Genomic DNA, 22007 nt, shown 5'->3' on the forward strand with positions numbered 1-22007 from the left:
GATTAATAGGATAACTATTTCTGTTAGTTGCTTCCTGTGGTCAAGTAAATTTAGTAAATGCTGCATGTAATCTCCTCCTCTTGGAAATCAAATTGATAATTGTCATTTTAATAATGAGTTTACCAACATTTTCCAAACTTTCTGACCCCAGAACTCATCTCCCTCTTTATTTTAGTTGAAACCTATGTGATCCCAGGGACAAATTTTGGGAAGTGCTCTGCTTCATGATATTTGTGTATTTTATCTGAACTCTTTTTTTGTTCGCCAAGAGTCTTTCTGTCACCTTACCAATTCAGGAGGGAAGGAACTGTTAATGCCTACTGTTTGTCAGATTTATATCAACTTTACTTTTTATCCTGTGCTATGACCTTGTTATGGTATGTTTTCCATATTTTATCATGTGAAGAAATGTGGACCGAAGAAGGGAATTACTTTTTGCTCGAGGTCACATAGCTAGTCAAGAGATAGATTTTATTTATTAATTTTAATGTTATCTTAATTTATTTACTGTAAAGCCTGTGCTTTTATTCTCCCCAGTCCAGGGTATGAAAAGAAAAAACTATGGATTATTTTAGAGACCGCAGCTCTAGCCAGCACCTTAGTATGAGGAGCATTAGGGAGCAGGCTGGGGCTCTTTGTTGTTGTTTGGTTTGTATTGGGGATTAACCTTGGGGATGCTCTACTACTGAATTACATCCCCAGCATTTTAAATTTTATTTTGAGACACGCTCTTCCTAAGTCACTCAGGCTGGCTGGCCTTGAACTTGTGATTCTCCTGCCTCAGCCTTCTGCCTGGCTGACTTGGGGCTGGCTTGGGGATCTTAAGAGGGCCAGAGGCCCAGGGCAGGCAGAATTTCCAGGATGTGGGTAGATAGCAGCAGCAGGTTCTCAGTTGGGGCATTGGGAAGAAAAGGGGACAGCCTTGACTGTCTCTGGCCAAACTGTCCATGTAGCTCTTAAATTATTTCCTCCTCCTTTCTCCCCATTATGGTGCTCTTGTGTGCCGCTGCTTTGTTGGCATTCGAGGCTGCTTTTCCCTGGTGTCACAACTGGTGCTGATTGAGTTTCTGCTTTGGTGTGCGCACTCAGGTACCGTAATTTGCCTGAGGTCACAGTATTGGGCCCTGGGACCTTAACCTACCTCTGCCTGTTCTTTTTAAACTTCAATAAATGTATTCACAAGAGAAACTTAGACCTAAGCTATTAAAATCTATGAAATCATTGGTTTGCTGTGCTAGTTATGTATGTCTTTTGATATAGGTTTAAATTAAACATATAGCTATTAAACACTAAAACTCCTCACATACCAACGAAACCCTGGGACACATTGCTTACATTCATTCATTTGTCTCTCCATCCGTTCATCCATGAATTATTCAGTATGTATCTGTAAAAGATAAGACTGAAAGACAAGACTCTTAAACACACACAATTCCATTCACACTTAAAAAAATGAACAATTTCTTGAAAGTATCAAATATCAAATATTTGTTATCTCATAGTTTTTTAAAATTAATAGGCTTAATTTTGTGGAACGTTTTAGATAGTACAGAATTTTTATGTGCTTCCTTCCCACCCCCACGGTTTCCTTTATTTTTAGTGTTTATGATAATACATTAATTTGTTAGAACTAATGAACTAGTATTGATGCATTTTTATTAACTAAAATCTAAAGTTTATTTAGATTTTCCTAGTTTTTACCTAATGTTCTTTTTCTGTTATAGGATTCCCAATGTCCTTAGGCTTAGTTGTTGTGTATCTTTAAGATTTTCTTGGCTGTGACAGTGTCTTAAACTTTGCTCATCTTCAATAACCTCATCAGTTTTCAGGAGTAGCGGTCAGCTACAGTTAGGATGCCTTCCATTGGAATTTGTCTGCTCTTTTTCTCAAAAATCTTTTTTTATAGTTTGTTTTTTGAATTCAGAATCCAGACTTAGTTCACACATTGCATATAGTTAATATATTTAATATAATAAATCTCTTTGAGTCTGTAAAATTTACCTCTCCCATCTTTTTTTTGGCATTTATTTATTGAAGAAACTGGTTGGTTATTTATTTGTATAGCTTTTTACATTTGGGGCATTTGCTGATTATGTTCTTATTAGGCCTACAGAGTCTGTTCCTTTTTATATTTCTTGTAGATTAGTTGCTAGACCTAGGAACTAGGGATTAGGATTCAGTGTATTTCTGTCTCAATTAAAAAATAGGAAAAAACAAACAAAAAACACCAAACCTGCATAAAACATGCATTTTCTGCATAAAACAGAAAAATGCAAAGCCTGTGTTCTTTCCACTGTGCTGTTGTGCTTTTCAAATTATGATGTTCTCTGTTCTTTCCAAGTATGTGATCCTTGGTGAAACCAGACCTCTGGTGCATCTGCATTTTCTGGGGTTGAGTTAGGCACTGTGCAACAATAAGGCTGTGGGTAGCAGCGGGGCACAAAGCAGGCTCCACTTTTAATAGCCACGCTTTGTATCTGCAGTGGTTTGTAGGGCTTTGCAATCTTAGATGATAAATGCACTCTCTCTCTCTCTCAGGTCATTTACTTATCTGGTGTTTGTATTTGGTCACCTCAGTGCTTAGTTGGAATAGAGTGCCCAGAAAGATGTAGGTCAGCTTTTTCAGTATTGTGTTTCACAGCTCTTTGGAAAATCTAGGCTCATTTTTTCTTGTTGTGCTTTCTTTCTACAGTCTTCTTAGAATTTTGATTCGTTTATTTTCTTCTTTCACTAGGATCTGTGGTTCTAACATGAGTGGAATATTTGTGGTATCTTTAGTTTTGAGCACTTATCAGAAAAATAAAACAACATCATAGAAAAGTAAAAATAAATTTAAGAATGTTTCAGTGGGGGCTGCAGTTGTAGCTCAGTGGAAGAGTGCTTGCCTAGCATGTGTAAGGCATTGTGTTCCATCAGCACCACATAAAAATAAAGGTATAAAAATGAAAATAAAGGTTAAAGAAAAGAATGTAAAGGTTAAAGAAAAGAACGTTTCAACAGAACAAAACTGCCTCTTTCTTACCTTGACCATGTGGGGTACCTCTTTGGTGTTTTTTGTTTGTTTGTTTTTTGTTTTTTAATATTTTTAGTTGTAGTTGGACACAATACCTTTATTTTATTTTGTTTTATTTTTTATGTAGTGTTGAGGATCAAACCCAGGGCCTTGCACATGCTAGGCGAGCTCTCTGCTGCTGAGCCATAATCCTAGCCCCTCTTTGGGTTTTGTCTTTTTTGTTTGGACTAAATATTTAAGATTTGTTGTTATTATCCAGTTGAAAGTCATAGAAAACCCAACTCATACAAAACCAGCCTAAGCCAAAAGAGGGCCCTGGGTAGGTGTGGATCCAGGTTCTTCTTGGACTCCTCAGGGCCGTCCTAATAGCAGTGCCAGCTTTCCCTAGCGAGGGCAACCTGATGGCATCAGTGGCTGTGGTTCTAGTCCTCATCTTTGTTGTCAAACTCAGTGGGAAGAAGTTTCCTTTCCTCTGGCTCCCATGGAAGTCCTGGGAGTTGACAGTGTGCGTTTATCATTGCATCAATCACTAGCCAGAAAGCTACTGTGTCTGCCCTCCGCCCCAGAAGCTTTCAGCGTCATGTTCTTCTCCAGCCTCCTAGTCAGGTTTGTTCTGGATTTTATATGTTAATTATTTGATGACCAGTGTTTATGAAGCTTTTGTATACAAACCCTATAAGGACCTGAAAACATTAACCTATAAATTGGTAAACCATCTTACTCACTTACTTATAAATTGTTTTATTTCATATTATTTTTTTTGTAAGTTATAATAATGTAAGTGCAGGTTTCACAAATTATGACTAGTGAGTACATTTTTTTACAAGAAAAATTATTACTCTTTTTTCCTGTTTATAGATCAGTTTTTGGCTTTCTATTTTGAGTATTTTTCAAAGTAATTCTACTCTCTCAGTGTCTCACCTCCAAATTTGTTTCTCTGTAGACCTTTTTTTTTTGCTCCTGGCGATTGAACCCAGGGCCACTTAACCACTGAACTACATCCCCTGCCCCCCACTTTTTTTTTTATTTTAATTTTGAGGGGAGTCTTGCTAAGTTGCTAAGGCTGGCTTTGAACTTGCCATCCTCCTGCTTCAGCTTCCTGAGCTGCTGGGGTTACAGGTGTGAACCACCATGCTCGGCTTGTTTTTCTGTATACTTTTATATCATCAGTTAAAATATGGGTGAATTACAGATTATTTTTTCCATAAGTGCAGCTGAAAATGTCTCCACAAGATTTGTCTGCTGCTCCTCTTAATTCTGTATTCTTTCAGAGTTACTAAAAAAAATTATTATGATGCTTTGCAGAACATCATGACTGGTTGCTTATAGCCAAGTCATTCAAAGAGTTATTAAAACAACAAGTTGAATAGGGTTTTTGCAAGTCAATAAGCACTCCAGTGTCTCTGAAATTCCTGTGGGGTTTTCCATCCTGATTTTGTCAGTTCCTTTGTGCAAGAAGTTCCATTGTTGTGTTTTCCCCATGTTCACATGTACACATGCAAAACAGTCTGTAATCTGCAGCTGACTTTCTTATAACATTTGTTTAGCAGTGATTATCTACTGTTAGGGCTTTGTGCATTCAAGGGGTGCATACAAACAGCACAGGAGGAGAGATTTAAAGGACTGTTTTAAGAACATGAAACAGAATGGTTATAAAGTCTTTTTCAGCTCCAGAATTCAGTGAAATCCCTGGCTTCAAGCAGTGAGAACGCCCCTTCCCCCTTGCCTGCAGGACAGAGAGATGGGGACGAATCAAACTGCCTGGCTGTGCTGGGAGGCTCAAAGCAGGTTCATTTGTTCTGAGAACCCGGTGGTCTGTAAGGCACACAGCTTTATTCTTAGGTGAAACCAAAGTCAGTTTAGAATATAAGAACAATATGTTGTATAAGAAAAAATCGCAAGTGTAAAGTTTACTGTAAAATAAACTAAGTGTTGATAAAATGTCTCCACCCCCTTTAAAAAAATTTTTTTTAGTTGCAGAATGATGCAATATCTTTCATTTTGTTTATTTACTTTTATGTGGTGCTGAGGATCCAGCCCAGGGTCTCGAATGTGCTAGGCGAGTGCTCTACCACTGAGCTCTAAATATGCCCCTTTTTATTAGTTTGACTACTCACTTTTTTTCTTTTGGACAACTCACTTTTCTTGCTATTCCTAGCTAAAGGAGCAAAATTTAGATCACCACTGTTTTCTAAATGTGTGTGTGTGTGTGTGTGTGTGTGTATAAAATTAAACATAGACTCTATTAACTTGGAATATGTGTTTATTTGGATTAGGGACTGGTTAAGTCTCCGGAAATAACCATGTATTTTCGAAATGAGCAGTATTTAGAAAATAGTGGAAGGCTTGTTTAAGTGGTATAAGGTTTGAGTTCACACAGTTTTTTAGAAGGGCCAACTTTCCTTTTGTAGGTGCTTATTTAGAACTCACAGTGAGACAAGGATTATGTTAGATTGTAGAATCGTTGGAGAGTCGTTGGAGGGAATAAATCTACAAAAGATGAATTTAATTTACTTTTTGTGGTAGTTGGGATTGAACCCAAGGGCATTCTTCTGTTGAACAACATCCCCAGCCCTTTTTATTTTTTATGTGGAGACAGGGTCTTGTTAAGTTGCTGAAGGCTGGCTGGTTAACTTGCAATCCTCCTGCTTCAGCCTCCCAAGTTGCTGGGGGTTATAGGTGTGCACCACCATTCCCAACTGCTTATCTTTAAAATATTTTGTAGCATTGAAATGTAACTATGTTCCTCTCTTTAGCGAACTGGGAAATAAAATAATAAATAATATGTGCAGAAAAAAATTTTTGAAACCAGAATATTTGGTTTGAGAATTTCTTTGTTAGCCAGGCACAGTGATGCACATCTGTAATCCCAGCAGCTTGAGAAGCTGAGGCAGGAGGATCATGAGTTTAAAGCCAGCCTCAGCAAAAGCTAGGTGCTAAGCAATTCAGAGAGACCCTGTCTCTAAATAAAATATAAAAAACGGCTGGGGATGTAGCTCAGTGGTCAAATGACCCTGAGTTCAATCCCCTGCACTCCCTCACCCCCAAAATAAATAAAAAGAATTTCTTTGTCATCTGTTGAAGCATTTCGTTTGCTAGCCTATATACTTTTTTCTTTTTAAGAGAGAGAATTTTTTTTTAATATTTATTTTTCAGTTCTCGGCGGACACAACATCTTTATTTGTATGTGGTGCTGAGGATCAAACCTGGGCCGCACGCATGCCAGGCCAGCATGCTACTGCTTGAGCCACACCCCCAGCCCAACTTTTTTTTGAATAAATAAGCAGTTTAGAATGAAAAAACTAAAATAGAAGTTATATTATGGTCTGACTATAAAATTGAGTCAGACTTTGAGAGTAGATGTAATAATAGTCCTCAAGTCATCTTCTTGAAAGTGGTATCTCTTCCTGGAACAAATGAGAATGTTTATTTATTATATTGGGAGAAAAAAGTTTGAGTTCCCATGTGTTCTAACGTTCTTTTTTTAAAAAAGGCCAACTTTGTCCTCTCTTATGACAGTAGAGTAAGGATTTTAGGTTGGTATGCTGGAAGACAATTAGACTTGCGTTATGCATTCATTTTGGTGAAGTAGGTGGAGGATCCTGTAGGGATGTAACCAGCACTGTATTTGGTATGCTGTCTTGGTCCATTTTCTGTTGCTGTGACAAAGTACCAAAGCTGGGAACTTATTAAGAAAAGAGGTTTATGGAGATCAGTTTTAGAGGCAGGAAGTCTGATGAGATCAGGTGACCAAACCCCTTTGTTTGGACTCTGATGAGGTCCACATGGTGGATGGCATTACAATGGCAGGAGCTTGTGTGGAAGAGATCACATGGTGAGCCAGGGAGCCAGGGACTTCTTGTTGTGTAACAGTGCACTCCCAGGAACCAACTGGGTTTCTGTGAGAACTGTGTTATTCCCAATGTGGCAGTGACCTAACTAACCACTTTCACCTGCCCTTCACCTCTTAATACTGTCAATTAGGGACTAGAGCTTCAGCACATGAACCCTTAGGGGACAAACCACATCCAGACCTTAGGGAAAGGATAGGAACCCTGGTATAGACAAGGAGATCAGATGTTTCTCAGTTCTGGATAATGTCTAAAGAACAAGACAGCTTTTTAGGTCCTCTGACTTGGAAGTCCTCTCAGGTGTCACACAGTATGGAGCATGGATGATCACAGTTTTAGAAGTGGTGGCCTCATAAGTGGGAACACTGTTACTTAGGAGTATCTGACTGGAGACCCGAGGTATCCAGAAGTCACAGGCAGCGAAATGAATTAGAGCCGTGTCTTTATCACTCAGTGCATCCAAACCCTGATAGCTCTAATTCCCCACCTGCCCTCTACCCACATTGAAGAAGAATGACCTGGAACTAAGGGGCAAGTGCTGTCATCAGATCCCCAAAGAATGGTGAAAATGCCATATTCTCTTTAATCCTGGAGAAGACAGGATCGAGAAGCCTGAACACTGTATTGCCAATGTATGTTAAGTATGTCATACTTTTTCAGATACAGTATCTGAAAAAGTATGACAGGCAAAAAGAATAAATAAAAATCCCCTGTGTTTAATTCATATTTACTAAATAAAATAAGACCCTGAGTCCTGACTTGTTGCCTTTCTTCATTTACTATTTCTTGAACCCTTCAGCGTATCGGGGCTTCCTTCCTACATGCTGTACACTTCCCACTGCTCCTACAACATGATTTCTGTTGGGGAGATGTAATATTCTGTCTTATGGGCAGTCCGTAATTTATGGAAACAGTTCCTACTGTTGACATCTTTCCTTTGCTGTTGTGAGCAGTGCTGTGATGAATATCTTCTTTTTAGCTATATATATTTTTTTCCCCTGTGAAATTGCTGAATCAAATGATAAGCATGTTTTCCCAGTCTTGAATGTGTATTGCAGAGGCGCTCACCAGAAATTGTGCCTCTTACACTCCCATCAGCAGTAGAGATGAGTGACAAGCAGATAAAATTTAAAAATAAGCCAGGGGAACTTGCCGCTTTAGGGAGTTTAATGTCAGGCAAAGGATGTGACAGGCAGTGTCACTTAGGTTAGGTATAGATTAGGTAAAAAAGCAAGGAATTTTGGACTCAGAATTGCAATTCTGCCCCTTTTGATGTCTGACAAGTTATTTGATATTCCTGGTCCTCAGCTTTTCCTCTGTTAAACTCAGGTACCCATCTGGCCAAAGGTGGCGAGAATTGACCACAGTATAGTTGTGCAGTACAAAGTTTGTATCCCATCCCAGTTTGTTTCTTCTCTGTAAAATTATTTAGCATTTTCTTTGGAAATGAGCATGCATTCACAGGGGAGTGCTGTCTGAACAGCTTTCCCAGTTGGACCACAGATGCAAAGTGGCGAAAGCCCAGATGTACTGAACAGTATTCAATTTAACAAACTGAATTTAACTATTCTTAAATTCTCTCCAGTGTCAGGGTTGAGGTCTTGGATAAACCCACTGGGATTGGAGAAGCCCAATCTGACCTGGCAGTTGCTGTGGAAATCTATTCCTCCTTTGCAGCTGATCCCCAGTGTGGTCCTGGGCGACAGAGGACCTGCGTGGCTATGCCGGAAATAGATTATTTTGTTACATCTTGTTCTGGAATGCTGCTTGGAATAGAGTTTCCGCTTCCCCCTTTGTAGAGCTCATTCTTCTCTCTCCAGTTCTGAAAAACTTGGTGACAGTTTTTAGTTGTAGGTGTTAGTTGTGAAGCAGATAAGAAAGATTTTTTCCCCCTGTGGATTCCCTCAGAATAAGCCATTATGATTTTGATGTTTACTACTGTTGTAGGGATCACTAGGTAAAATATTTTTATAGCGTCTAGCATTTTTATACATTTTAAATGACAGATGTTTAACATGGACTCAACATTCATTGGAAAAGAATTTGTTTATTTAAACTGTCAAGTTACTGTTAGTTTAAAGTAAAGCATCACTTAAAATTATACAAGGGAGGCTGGGGTTGCAGCCTTTTGATAGGGAATCCGCCCGGTGTGCCAAGTATCAGGCCCTGGGTTTGATTCCCAGCACTGCAAATAAACAAACAACAACAAAAGGTAGTATTAAAGTAGTACGTAAGTACTAGGTGGTCATTAGACAAATCAGAAAATATGGGTGAATAAAACTTTTAAAAGATGGGCTGGGGATATAACGTAGGGTAGAATTCTTGCTTGGTGTGTGTGAGAAGCCCTGGGTTCAATCCCCAGCATCACAGTGAAAAATAAATAAAAGAAAATGATTCTTTGTCTCTTTTTAAAAGATGACCATGAAGATCCATTGTAGTTTTGTTAGTGTTTAGGTTTTGGTGTCTCACCTTACATAATCACTCAAGATGAGGTAATTGAACATTAAGGTGATTTTTAAAAATGTAATATTTACAGATTGGGCTTTGGCTTTGAGTTCTGTTCCGCTACTGTTTATAGGGATCACCTATAAACATCAAACTCATAGATGTAAAGTATTTGAATCACTAAAACTTGACCAGATATAAGTTTAGTTTTCCCCATTCGGCTCTTCCTTCTTTCTTCCCATGCTGTTTCCCCTACTCCCCCATTTTTTTAGTACTGGAAATTGAACCCAAAGTCTCCCTTGTGGTAAGCAAATGCTATTTTGAGGCAGGGTCTTGCATTGCCCAGGCTGGCTTTGAACTTGGGCTCCTCCTCTTTTGGCTTTTGGAGTCATGAACTGGCACCACCATCTGGCCCCATTCCGTTTCTTTCCTTACTGTATATATTAGCCCCCAAATATCCTGTGATATAGTATCTATGACAAGAAAGTATGTAATTCTAAAATATAGTTGCTGAGTATTAAAATGTTAACTCTTGGTTGTGTGTCATGTTTACTGTCAAATTTTGTTATAAAAAAATTGCATTATATGCAAAAGAAAATGTTACACATATTGACTGTGGGCCAGTATTATTATTATTTTTTTAAAGGCTATAGAAAATACCTTTAAATCATGAAATAACTTTTACCCTACCACCTGAGTACTGTATTATGATTCTTTATTTTAAAAGCAAAAAAAGGCTGGGTGTAGTGGCGCACACCTATAATCCCAGTGGCTCTGGAGACTGAGACAGGAGGGATCACAAGTTCAAAGCCAGCCTTAGCAAAAGCAAGGTGCTAAGTAACTCAGTGAGACCCTGTCTCTAAATAAAGTACTGATGTGGAGATGTGGCTCAGTGGTCAAGTGCCGCTGAGTTCAATCCCTTCCCCACCCCACCCCAAAAAGCAAAAGCATTAGTTATTTTGTTGAGAGTTGGCTAATTCTTATAGGTTACCATTAAAAGTTAACTTGTAGAAGCCTAGGTTCTGAATTTTAGGAGGCTCTTCTAAAAACTTTGTAGCCTTGTTTTCATTATAGATACTGTTTCTCCTTGAAAAGCAACAGTTTCAGAAATAAAACATAATAGTTTCTAATTTGGATTAACTTTAATGCTCTCTCTGTTTTGCCTTGAGGTGAGGACAGTCTTGAAGAGAAGCTGCACAGAGCTCCAGCCCTCAAGCCTAAGTGGTTCATGCCCCTGGAACCCATTTTCTTGCTGTATAATTCCTCAGGATCATTCCCCACTCCTGGCTAGAGGTTCTCAATGGAGAATGTGTTCCTGCCAGGTGACTACCACGCAGTCATTCATTTTACTCCTATGTGTCTGGTAGCCCTGTGTCATTATCCTGACACTCTTAGTTTTATATCTTACAAGGAGGACATGGGAAATTTTATGTGAAAAAAGGACTTTGAGTATGAAAGTTGTAAGTATTGGCCCTTATTTCCATTCTTTGTAGCTTAGTTGAAAGATATTGGTTGTAAACCAAAAATACTGTATTCTAGGTTCTCTAAGAATAAACTTTCCTGATTCACTTTTCTTCAAGTCATGCTTTGCTGTAGCTGTCATAGCCCATTCCTCTGCTTAAAATGATTTAATAGCTGTCTCATCATTGCATCTGGCAGTGATTTGAGTAATAAAAATTTTGATGTCTCACTTGAAGGAATTACAAGATTCAAACACTATTAAAATTTATTAGTCTTTAAAAAATTGACTCTATCTATAAAAACATCCTTGGATTTGATCTTGTTTACTTCTACACTTTATCATTGGGTTACTGTTGTCAGGTTTCTTTTTGCTTGTTTGTTCCCTACATATTCTAGAAAACGTGGGCTTTTTATTTAATGCTGGTTTGAGTTGCTGGCTTTGGCTTTATATTATTCTTTTTCTCTTACTCCTGGTCAAAGAACCTTTCTGTCACTCACCCATTCCTTACGTGTTACATGACCCACTTCTGTTTTTTTCTGACAAATATTGTTGAACAGTATGTATGCTGCATTGGGAAAAAAAAACTCTGTATACATGGATATAAAATGGGACCACATGCTTGGAAGGATTGGCAATTTATTATTATCTGTCATGTGTAGTTTAAGAGATGTCATCTTACAGGTTGAAATCCCATTTTTGCTAGATAGTATAGAAGAGGATTCTGTGGTTGGGCCCTTTCCTCATGTCATACTTCGATATTTCAATGTTGAATTGGCTGCGGATTCTTGCACAGGATGTGTCATCTTTTAGTTCTTTGGCTTTGCTTGTGTTATTTATTCTAGAATAAATTTCTTTCTCTTTTCCCCTGACTGCCACCTACTTATCCTTTGTGGCTTAGTTCAGGCATCCTATTTCCTTGGGAGGTTGTCTATTTGTGGTGTGTGTGTGTGTGTGTGTGTGTGTGTGTGTGTGTTTACACTAAACACTCTTTGAGATTTTCTCCTGTGAACTACCTGAGGAAGGAAAGAATACATTAATTGCTTTTTTGTGTGCACATAGATATAAGTTCAGATAAGTTTTTTGTTGAATAAAACAGTGCATTTAAGACACTCAACTTGGTTATTTCAGGCATGATGATAGAAGTTAGAAGAAACTGATAATGATTCTGTGGGAAGTGGTTTATCAAAAAAGATTTGGGAGCGGGTGTAGAAAACCTGCAATGAAGCAGATTTCTAAATCAGAGTAACATTAGAGAGATGATTAACATAAAATACATCTGTAGGTAGCTTTTAAAAGAATTGCCTCTTTGAGAAGTAATCAGGGCAGGAGGTTCAAAACAATCCCATCTAGAAACAGACTAGAGTTAAGCTTTTGTGAACATTTCTTCATGCCAGCCAATCAGAAGACAAGGTGCCTGAAACCACTTTTTCCTTTTGATTTGTGGTTCCTATGGTAATAGAAAGAGAGCTTAGGACATTTCTCTCCTACCTCTCTTAATGAACTTTTAGCTTCTGAAAAATGCAAAAAGCTACTGTTCTTGTCTTTACTGACTTAAAGTGTTGTTTCTGCAGAGTGGCCCTGGTATTTTTGATTGTATACTGGATATGGCAAAATTAATAAATACATATCAGCTTCTTTGGCTAATGTTATTTCCTCTAGAACCTGCAAATTCAATCTAATTGGCTATTTGCTGTTTATACCAGAACCCAGAATGAATCATTTCCTGTTTTCTATGAACAATCCTGAATTAAGAATACTGGTCATTACAAGCAACTAAATATGAAATTATAACAAACATTTTCGAGTTTTTCTATATCCCTCAACATTCCTCCTGGGTTTCTCTTGAATTTGAGGGTAAAGTCTTTGAAGGAAAGAGGCTTAGTTTATTTTGATGTTGGCTTAATAAGTAGATCAATAAATATTTGTTAAAATTGGTTAAGTATCCACAGTATCAGAGTCACGTTCCTGAGATGTATTTTAACAATAGTACAGTAATCCAGAGGTTTAATAATAGACCACTGTAAGTTGTAAAAAGGCAAAGAAAAAGATAATAGTCTGCATTGTGATTATAGCTGAGTTGAAAACATGTTTTTCATTATTTAGGTAAAGAATGATGGATAATAGTTTATTCTAGAATGATCAACATAGGTTCCTTACCAAGTTCCTAAATTTAAAAATAGAAACTTCAAAAATCAATTAATGTTATGGTCCTAGATGCATCTTAATGCTCTTTAAATTGATGAATGTGGTACTTTTATTTTTATCCATTATTTTCAAATTGGATCAATGTCTTCCTGGTCCATTAGGCAAAAGGAACCTTTTCTGAGCACCAAGTATGGGTTCTTTTATTAAAAGATAGGTGTTTCCTAGAATGGCATTTTCCATTGAGTAGTGACTATTTTTTTCCCCCCAGCAGTGTAATTGATCACTTAGCTCTAAGGCAGTTGCTTGTAGGGCAGTTCTAATATGTTTTAACTACCACCATCTTTACTTTACCAAATGGATAATAACACTGATCTTGAATTTGGAAGATCCTAGTTCTGATCTGAGAGTGGAGACCTGTTGGATAGGTTTTTGGCAGTTGCATCACAATACCAGATTGAGTGATGCCTAGGGTCAGACTGTCTTGGTATATTCTGTTCTGAAGCAAATAGTATAAGCTGTAGAACAGAGCGAAAGGGACCCTGACCCCAGGTCTGGGGTGAAATCAATCCCAGCTCCCACTGAACATTACTTACTCTCTTGAGCCTATATTTTCTCTTCTCAGTGTTGGGGAAAGTAATGCCTATTATGTGAGATTATTGTGCAAATGAGATGAGATAGCTTTTGTATCTTTCTACTGTGGGATCTAGCATGGTGATGACACCTAGTAGACCCTTAGTAAACACTGACATAGTTCTTTATACCACATAGTATCTACTGTGACTGTTATAAAGGTAAATTCTTGGAAATAAGAACCTTAGAGGGTCCTTTAAAACTCTCTATCAAGCTTTAAAAAAGCTTTAACACCAAATTTGTAATGAATCCTTAATATTTTGAAATAAGTTAACAGAAAGTTTGCTTTATGGTAATTTTAAGTATTGAATAGATCATTAGAAGTTAGAAAACTATGGGAAGATAGTTTTTTGATTGTTAATCTGAAATCAGGGGTTCGAGGTCTTTAAGAGTTACTTCCAGTTCTCATACTCTGTGATTTTTTTTTTAAATGAATGTGAAACATTGCCTTAAAAAAGTTCTAGATCCCAAGTTATCAGCAGAACAATCATGTTAACTTGCAGAGAGATCTTGACTCTTCTTACTGAATAAATGAAAATCAATTTGCAAGTGAGTTTAAGTGTTAATTTGATATTATTATCTGAGTGCAGGTGTAAACCTTAAACTGTGTCCTGAGATCTGTGTGGATCAGATAACTACAAAGTTTCTAAAAAGGAAACCTAAATTTAACTACAAGATATTGGGAATTTATTTAAATGAAATAAGCCATATAAATGTGTAGCCGGGTGTTGTGGCACATACCTATAATCCCAGTGGCTCAGGAGGCTGAGATGAGGATTGAGGGTTCAAAGCCAACCTCAGCAATTTAGTGAGACCCTAAGCAACTTAGCAAGATCCTGTCTCTAAATAAAACACAAAAAGGGCTGGGAATGTCAGTGTTAAGCGTCCCGGTTCAATCCCTGGTACAAATAAATAAATAAATAAAAATAAAAAACAGAAAAAAAAGTGTAAACATGTTAGTGCATTCTGGTATAAAAATTCTTTTAATAAGAATGTGCTAGAATACCACTGGGTAGAGAATTTGTCTTAGTGGAATCAGAGACAGGATTAATTTCTCTTTCTAACTCTGCTCTCATTTAGCTCTGTTTCCTTGCACCTTGGACAGGTTGTTGTTTTAACAAATCAAACTTTCCTCTCCTGGTTCTTGGTTTCTTCATCTGTAAAGTTAATATCTATCTTTCAGGGGTTATTTTGAGCGTTTACTATGTCAGCTGTCTAATAAATAACAGGAGCTTAATTAATGACAGCTACTTTCATCATATTGTACAAAAATGTATTCAGCATCTTTTCTGTGGTTGGCATTCTATGATAAGTAACTGTTGGGACAACAAAGTATGTGTGCCTGGAGTGTCAGTGATGCACTGCTACTGTGTCATCACTGTGACAAGCTGTGGCTGTTATAAGCTCTGGAATTAGTGCTCACATTGGAAATGTATGGTGTTTTCTTTGTTACCAGAGAGCTGCTCAATTTTTTATTCCATTTGATTCTTCTGATTTTGAATTCTTAAGTGCCTTTTTAAAACAATCTCAATATTGTTTACATTAAGGGTGAACTAACTAGTAAGTGACAGATGTTGGATAGAACCCCAGGTCTGATCTCACGCAAAGCCATCTTTGCTTATATTGTAAATGAAGTGAGCATAGAATTTATCCCCCACACCAGAACTCTTTGAGAGTGAAAATTATGCTTGGACAATTAGTGTAAACCAGGAATGTCACAAGCAAATGAGGATATTTGGCTATCCTATTTATAGCCAGAATGAGCAAATTTATGAGTGTGAGTCTAACATTTCTGCACTATTTTGATTAACCTAAGCACCCGCCTTCTTTTTTTTTTTTTTTTGGCATGGTTATTGATTTTTGCCATAGTAAATTAATTGCTCTTAGATCTGAGACATATTTATTGAATACCCTAGTCTAATGGTTATTAAATACCAGCCTTATGCTCATATTTAATATACTTTTCCCCACAATTCCTTTAAAACCAGCAGGCTTCTTAAAAGGGTTTTGAAAGGATAAATCAGTTAAGATTTAAATTCATAAGACTGTCAAGTGGACTTGTGCAAGAAGTCCACATGGGCATCCTCATGGTTCTTAGCGTTTTTTCCTTTGACAATGCAGAGATGTGGAGGACACCGAAAACCGGATGTGTTGAGCAGCCCTTTTTGTTGTCCCTCCTCTTTCTTGTTCCTTTTGCTTTTCTCTCCAGGTCTGCTCTGATCTTACTTTAGGGAAGTGCAGGCCACACACACGTGGTGAGAGTTGGGGTGATTACAGATGCCTTCCTAGAGGCATCCTGGTCTTGTGGGGAGAATGTGGGATTTGGGAGCAGACAAACTAAAGTTTGGAATCCTGGCTGTCCCCTCCATTCCTGTGTGTCCTTGTGCTAACCACCCTCTGAGCCTCGTTTCCTGGCACCATGGTGTGAGGATTAGGGTGCATGTCTAAGGTGCCTGGCATGTAGTAGGTTCTTAGACAATGATGGCAATTATGATTATATGATTTAGGCAGAAACTGTTGCTTTTATGAAATAATAGTCACAATCTCACCACTAATCTTGTTTTATACTCAAACTCATAGTTCCCTTTAGTGGGTTTTCATTTAAACATTCTCTCTCCCTCTTGATTCTGTTTACTGTATCCTGAGAAATCAGTGGTTGGCAATGGAAACCTGTCCCTGGGACAGAATGTGGGCCCTCTCCCAAGGGTTCAGTGAGCTGCCGAGGGCCATTACTGACTTCCAAACCGCTCGGGTGCACCCCTGCCCCAACTAACATTCAAGTTGCCTGTGTGAAGGAGTGATTTGTTGCGGCCTCTAACTGCTTCTTCTCTTCCTTCCTTTTTGTCATCCTGCAGTGTTCTGTGCCAAGGTCTTTGTGGCTAGGCTGCGCCAACCTGGTAGAGAGCATGTGCGCACTGAGTTGCCTGCAGAGCATGCCCAGTGTCAGATGTCTCCAGGTGCCTCTCTTCTTTCTTGTTGTAAATGTGTTTTTACGTATGCCATGAACATTTGTTGAAACTTGCAGTAGTGTGTTTAATCCAATGTTAAGTCTGCTAAATGTTCTGTGTAACCCTCTGCTTTCCTCCAGCCTGGGTGCCCCACATGGAGGAGTTAGTACTAGAGGGGCCCTTCTGAGCGAACGGGTCTTTGGCTGAGCCCTGTCCTGCTCCTCCTTTTCTGCTCCTGCTTTTTACTCTTTCCCCCTCACCTTGAAGTTGTTATTCTCATGTTTAATAGTTGTGCATGTGCCCAAAACAAACAAACTAAAACAAAAGAAAAAAATCCTGACATATTTTCCATTTGGCTATCTTTAACAGTTCTTCATTGGTTGGGAGGGTTTTATAATTAAAGTAGTGATTTTTCTATTTTGAAACTCATCCTTTTGGTTTGCTTTCTCTCCCCCATTCAAAAAAGCAGTGGGGGAGGGAGGGAATCCCTGATGTTATAAAGCTTCAAATCAAAGTTTACAAAGATCACAGCTTTATGCTATGCTGCAAATAACTGTTAGTTTGGGCCACCTCCCAAAGGCCAGACCTGATACCTGTCCTCAGGGTCCACCCAGTTTTCCAGGCCGGGGCCGGCAGAGAATTCCACAGATTAAAGTAAATACTTTTTTGCGGGTGGGGTGGGTGGCATGGGGTTACTCCGGATAAAACTGTGCTAGTGGAAGTGTAGCTGGTGACATTTTTCAGGTGACTTCTAAGAGAGCCAAGGCCAAACCGAATTGTGGCTTTGTGAAGCTCTGTTTAGAGAAAGCATGTTTTTAATTAAATTGGTATTGGTGGTAATATTTAGTTTTTTTCATTGCATATTCTAAACACTGATATATTTTTCTTTAAAAAAAGCAATATTAAATTCCTGGCATCTGGATGAGACTGATCTGTTTTAGGAAACTGTAAAATTAGTAAATTTGTTAGATGGATATTATTGATGGCATGGGTGACTTCAGTGTTTTCAAGGTTATCTTTCTAGTCACGTTCACAGTCTTTAAATGGAACTGGGGGCCTAGGAAGGAGGAATATGTCCTTGGCATTAGGTTGGGCATTTTATTTACCTGTTGGCAAATGTTCTCTGTAGCATTAGCATGGTTATTGCTTCAGAGTGCTTTCTTTAGAAAGCCATGCTGGAATCTCACTAACACAATTAGCTGGGGAGTAAATTCAGTATAAGGCTTGGTTGTCTTTAGATTTAATGTAAGAAGGTAGGTTTCCAGGTGGTAAATTCCAGGAGACAGGAATTGAGTGTTCATTGAGGCTACAGTATAATGTATGTTTATATTTGGAAAAGCATCTTCCTTGCATGTAATGTAATTGAAAAAAAATGTTGTTGCATTGGCAGACGGTATTGCATCTGCTCTCCTTGGTTCTGTGTAATGGGGATTTGCGTTGTAATAATAGTGTGCTTTTCTGAAAATGATTATTTGAATGTTACATTTGCTTTCTAATGGGCTGACCCAGTTTTCTCTGGAGTTGGAAATTCAAGCAGGGGAAGAATTGTTCACTGTCTTGAAGCGCAGGTTCTATCTATTGCAGTTAAAAGTAATTGACCAATGGAAAGCACTGTTTAATATATTTTAGTAAGAGTCTTGTGAATTCTCCAGAGGTGGAGTGGGAGGAAGTGTGGGTTCCTACCTTGATGAATGTGTGGGAAAATGCTTCAAAAGTTCTTTGACTCATCTCTCACAGTAAAAGCCATTTAAGAGAAAAAAATTGAAACATTGCCTTCATTGAACCAAATTTTAGTGAATGGAGCTAATTAGAAGTATGTAGGTAATTTTATTTACTTACATTTTAATTTTCATTAGTATGTAATTGAGGGTATGCAGCACAATAAAATAAATTAAGCACTTAGCTGACTAAAATTAGCAAGTCACTATTCTGTCTTGTTCCACATGTCTGTGGAAAGTGACCAGGTTATTAATGAACCCGGAAGATTTCCTTCCTCTCCACTTATTTGTTTTGTGTATTATTACTACTTTAAATAAAAACTTGTGTATGGTTTTTAATTTGTATGTTTTTCTTTTACATTTAATTTAGTATTTTTGTTGTTTGTTTTCTTTTTGTGATGCTGGGGATGGAATCCAGGGCCTTCTGCATGTGAGGCAAGCACTTTACCACTGAGCTCCACCCAGCCCTTAAATTTACTTTTGTCTTATATATTTTAATGACACCAGTATTTCCCCCTGTACTCATCTCTAAACAGTGTTAAAATTTAGTGCCTTGATTTGAGTTTGAAGTTTCAAAGGATATCTGTTGTGTATATGTTACTATTTTTGGTTTATCAGAAGATGACTTCTTGACATTGCATGCCTCTTGGCAAAGTTACTTTAACCAGGGCAGAGAAGAGAAGGGACAATATCCCTGAAGAGGACAGAACCTAGTTGGCATGGCTTGGGCTGTAGAGTTTCATGAAAGGGTCCCCCTTAAAATGACCACACTGGGCTCACTGATGGTTGCACCTTTAGTTGGTTTAGCCAATCTATATATTATCAGTCAAGAGTGTTCCTTGTGGGAGAGTAGTTGCCTTGAGGCATAATTCAGCCACTCCAGATTTGGCCATTCCTGAAAGGGGAAAAGGAATAGCAGAGACTTAGAAAAATGAAACTCACTCACTACTCACTGTCCTTGGTGCTTCAGGGAGTGTAAGATTCATGATAAGCCTGCCTTTTTCTGATGTGAAGACTGTGACAGGCGGATGAATCCTGTTTGACTCAAGTTAATATTTACAAAACTGTGAGGTGGTGGAGCAGGCATTTGACCCCACATTTGCCCCATCCCCAAATTTCTCTACACTGGAATGCCACCTTTCTATAGTTTTCTATCCTAGTTTTGTTTGTGGAAACTTTACTATTGAACCATACTATGAATGGTTCATATTATGTATGGTTCATTTAGTCATTATTTGAAAAGAAAAAAAAAAGTCAAAAGAAAATCCTGTCAAATTTTATAGGAAAAAAAATGGCATTCCTTTTGTCAAAATGAATGAATTCTCCATCAATTCAATAAATATTTGCTGAGCATTTGGTATGTGCTGGGGCTTCTACTAGTGCTGGGCATGTAAAACAAACAATATAGAGTTGTTTCCTGCTCTCAAGGAGCCCACTGTAGCCAGCAGACCTGTGAATGAAAATACAGGTTGAACTACAAATGAAGAAGCCCATGCACGTGTGTATATGTGTGTGTATGTGTCTGTGTGTGTGTGTGTGGGGGGAGGGAGACAGAGAGACAGGGAGAGAACTGTAAAGTTGGCCAACCTATATGTTCTTTTAAAACAATGTGAACCCATTTTTTTTTTTAATATTTATTTTTAGTTGTCAGCGGACACAACATCTTTGTTTGTATGTGGTGCTGAGGATTGAACCCGGGTCACATGCATGACAAGCCAGTGTGCTACCACTTGAGCCACATCCCCAGCCCCAATGTGAACCCATTTAAACTAGGACTAACCCTCTACATATTTCAGAACAGTTGAATTGGAATATCCGGAGATCTTTGAACAAGCTGAGCTGAGTCAGTATTTCATTTGCCTCATATATCCAGATTTGACCACTTGGTTGTTTCGTCAGATAATCAAAGAGTTCAGACCCTGTAGAGTATTGATTTGCCCAAGATTCTGGCATGAGATTAATACTGATGTTAATAATAGTATCTTTTATTTTCCACTTTCTTTCTGTGTTTTGGACTCTTGGCCCTAGGTTATCTCCTTTGTTTCTTTTGAGGGAAGTTACCCATGATGTTTTTTTTTGTATATGAAGTTATAGAATTGAATTGACTTGCTTGAGGCTACACATTTGTTTAGGTGACAGAACTGGGTTATGAGCCTCGATCTGGACAAATGCAGAATTAGTATTTTAGTCACCAGGTTGTAGTGACTGACCATTGCCATCTTAAAACTTGGCAGCTGTCATTTTAGGTTAAAACAAATTCCCCTTAATTTTTAGTGTCATAAGTTTGTTTCTTTATTGGTACTGGTGATTGAACTTGGGTGCTACACCATTGAGCTACATCCTCAGCCCTTTTTATTTTTTATTTTGAGACAGGATCTTGCTAAGTTGATGAGGCTGGCCTCAAACTTACCATCCTTTGGTCTCAGCCTCCCAAGTCACTGGAATTATAGGTGTGCGCCATCATGCTGGGCTCAGTGTCAGACGTTTAAAGCTGAATTACACCTGGAATATAAGAGTTTCCTTGTAGTACACTAACACATTTTCTTAGGAATACTGTGGCAGCCTCATTTGGGGAGTGGTATTAGTGACAGGTTTTTTCATTAGTAGGGCTGATTGCTTGGGATGACAGTGAGGATCCTGTGATCAGGCTGTAGTGCCTCCTTCCTGGCTCCAAGGTGTATATTCCTGGGCATTGATGAGCGCAGTGTCTTGACAGCTGTCTTGCTTGTTGCTTTCCCAATCTTTGAGTACATTCAGTGAGCCACAGTGGTCCCAGACACTGTGGTTGACACTTACCTTTGCTGCTGACCTAAGATGATATTTTTTAGAGGATGGAGGTAACTTGTAGAAAGAACCCTGGTTTTGAAGCCAACAAACCTAAATTCTAGTCTTGCTCTTTCTACTTAGTGTCTCTGGAATGCCTGGACAAACTACTTTCCTTACCTGAACTTCAGTTTCCTTATCTTTAAAAGTGAAGGGCTTTTGTGAGGTGTAAGAAGGTAAATTTCTCCCTCCTTTTGTGGGGGATGAAAATGCATTTTTCTTTGCTTGCTCCAGGTTCTGTATTCAAGAGGTAGAGTTCCAGTCTTAAGAGTCTTAGATTCCAGGATGGGTTCAGCAGAAACTGTAAGAGCCCCTGCATTTGGCTGCTGGGGAGAGTTCTCCTTTTGTGCAAGGCTTGCTGCCTTGCTTTTGTCTCTTTCTAATGAGCATCTGGGACTTTGTAATTCCTTACTGATTATCCTATTGCACTCTCCTTCTGAAAATGTGAAGGCTTGGAATAACCTTTGGACTGCTGAGTGGGAGAGCCTGCAGTATTTTATGAACACTGAATAGCATTTTTTTTCCTCTTCATAAGAAAGTTTACAAATATAGTACCCCCACATCCGTTGGTAACCTCACCATCCATTACCACCCAGAGAGAGTATTTCTTGCTATTTTAGGATCATTCCTCTTCCTGTGTGTTGGGCAGGGAGGAAGCCATCAAATTGTTCAGGTTCTGTTATGAGTTGTATTGATGACTTCAAGAATGGTGTTTCTATTGTCCATGGAAACATAGTTTGAGAGGAACAAAGGGAGTGGGGGCTGCTTTGTGCCCCCTCCCACTTCTGTGTCACCCAGAATAGCTCTGGATTTGTTTGGGGCTCTAAGGGAGATTTTATTTAAAAATCTTTCTACTATGGGAATTTCCAAACAATTTCCAAATGAATTGTTCAATTTAACCTGAACAGATTTCAAAATTATACTATTCTTTAACTTTTTTCCAACACCCCCCACCCCCACTGGGTGTGTGTG

General features: G+C 38.4%; 1 protein-coding gene across 4 annotated transcripts in view; it reads left to right on the forward strand.

The window, feature by feature from the left end:
* Fbxw11 (F-box and WD repeat domain containing 11) overlaps positions 1 to 22007 on the forward strand; it is a 111701-nt gene that overhangs the window by 15071 nt on the left and 74623 nt on the right. Inside the window, exon 1 of one of the 4 annotated variants that reach the window (XM_048815503.1) lies at positions 16402 to 16503. The exons of 2 other annotated variants lie outside the window; for them this stretch is intronic. In XM_048815503.1, the coding sequence (XP_048671460.1) occupies positions 16453 to 16503 (51 nt within the window). In that variant the 5' untranslated portion in view covers positions 16402 to 16452. Of the gene's footprint in view, positions 1 to 16401; positions 16504 to 22007 lie in introns of those variants that run through there. One more of the 4 variants, XM_048815520.1, reaches the window with a different exon arrangement.

This window comes from Marmota marmota, unplaced genomic scaffold (genome assembly GCF_001458135.2).
Source record: "Marmota marmota marmota unplaced genomic scaffold, marMar, whole genome shotgun sequence".
In the NCBI taxonomy this organism is placed as follows: domain Eukaryota; kingdom Metazoa; phylum Chordata; class Mammalia; order Rodentia; family Sciuridae; genus Marmota; species Marmota marmota.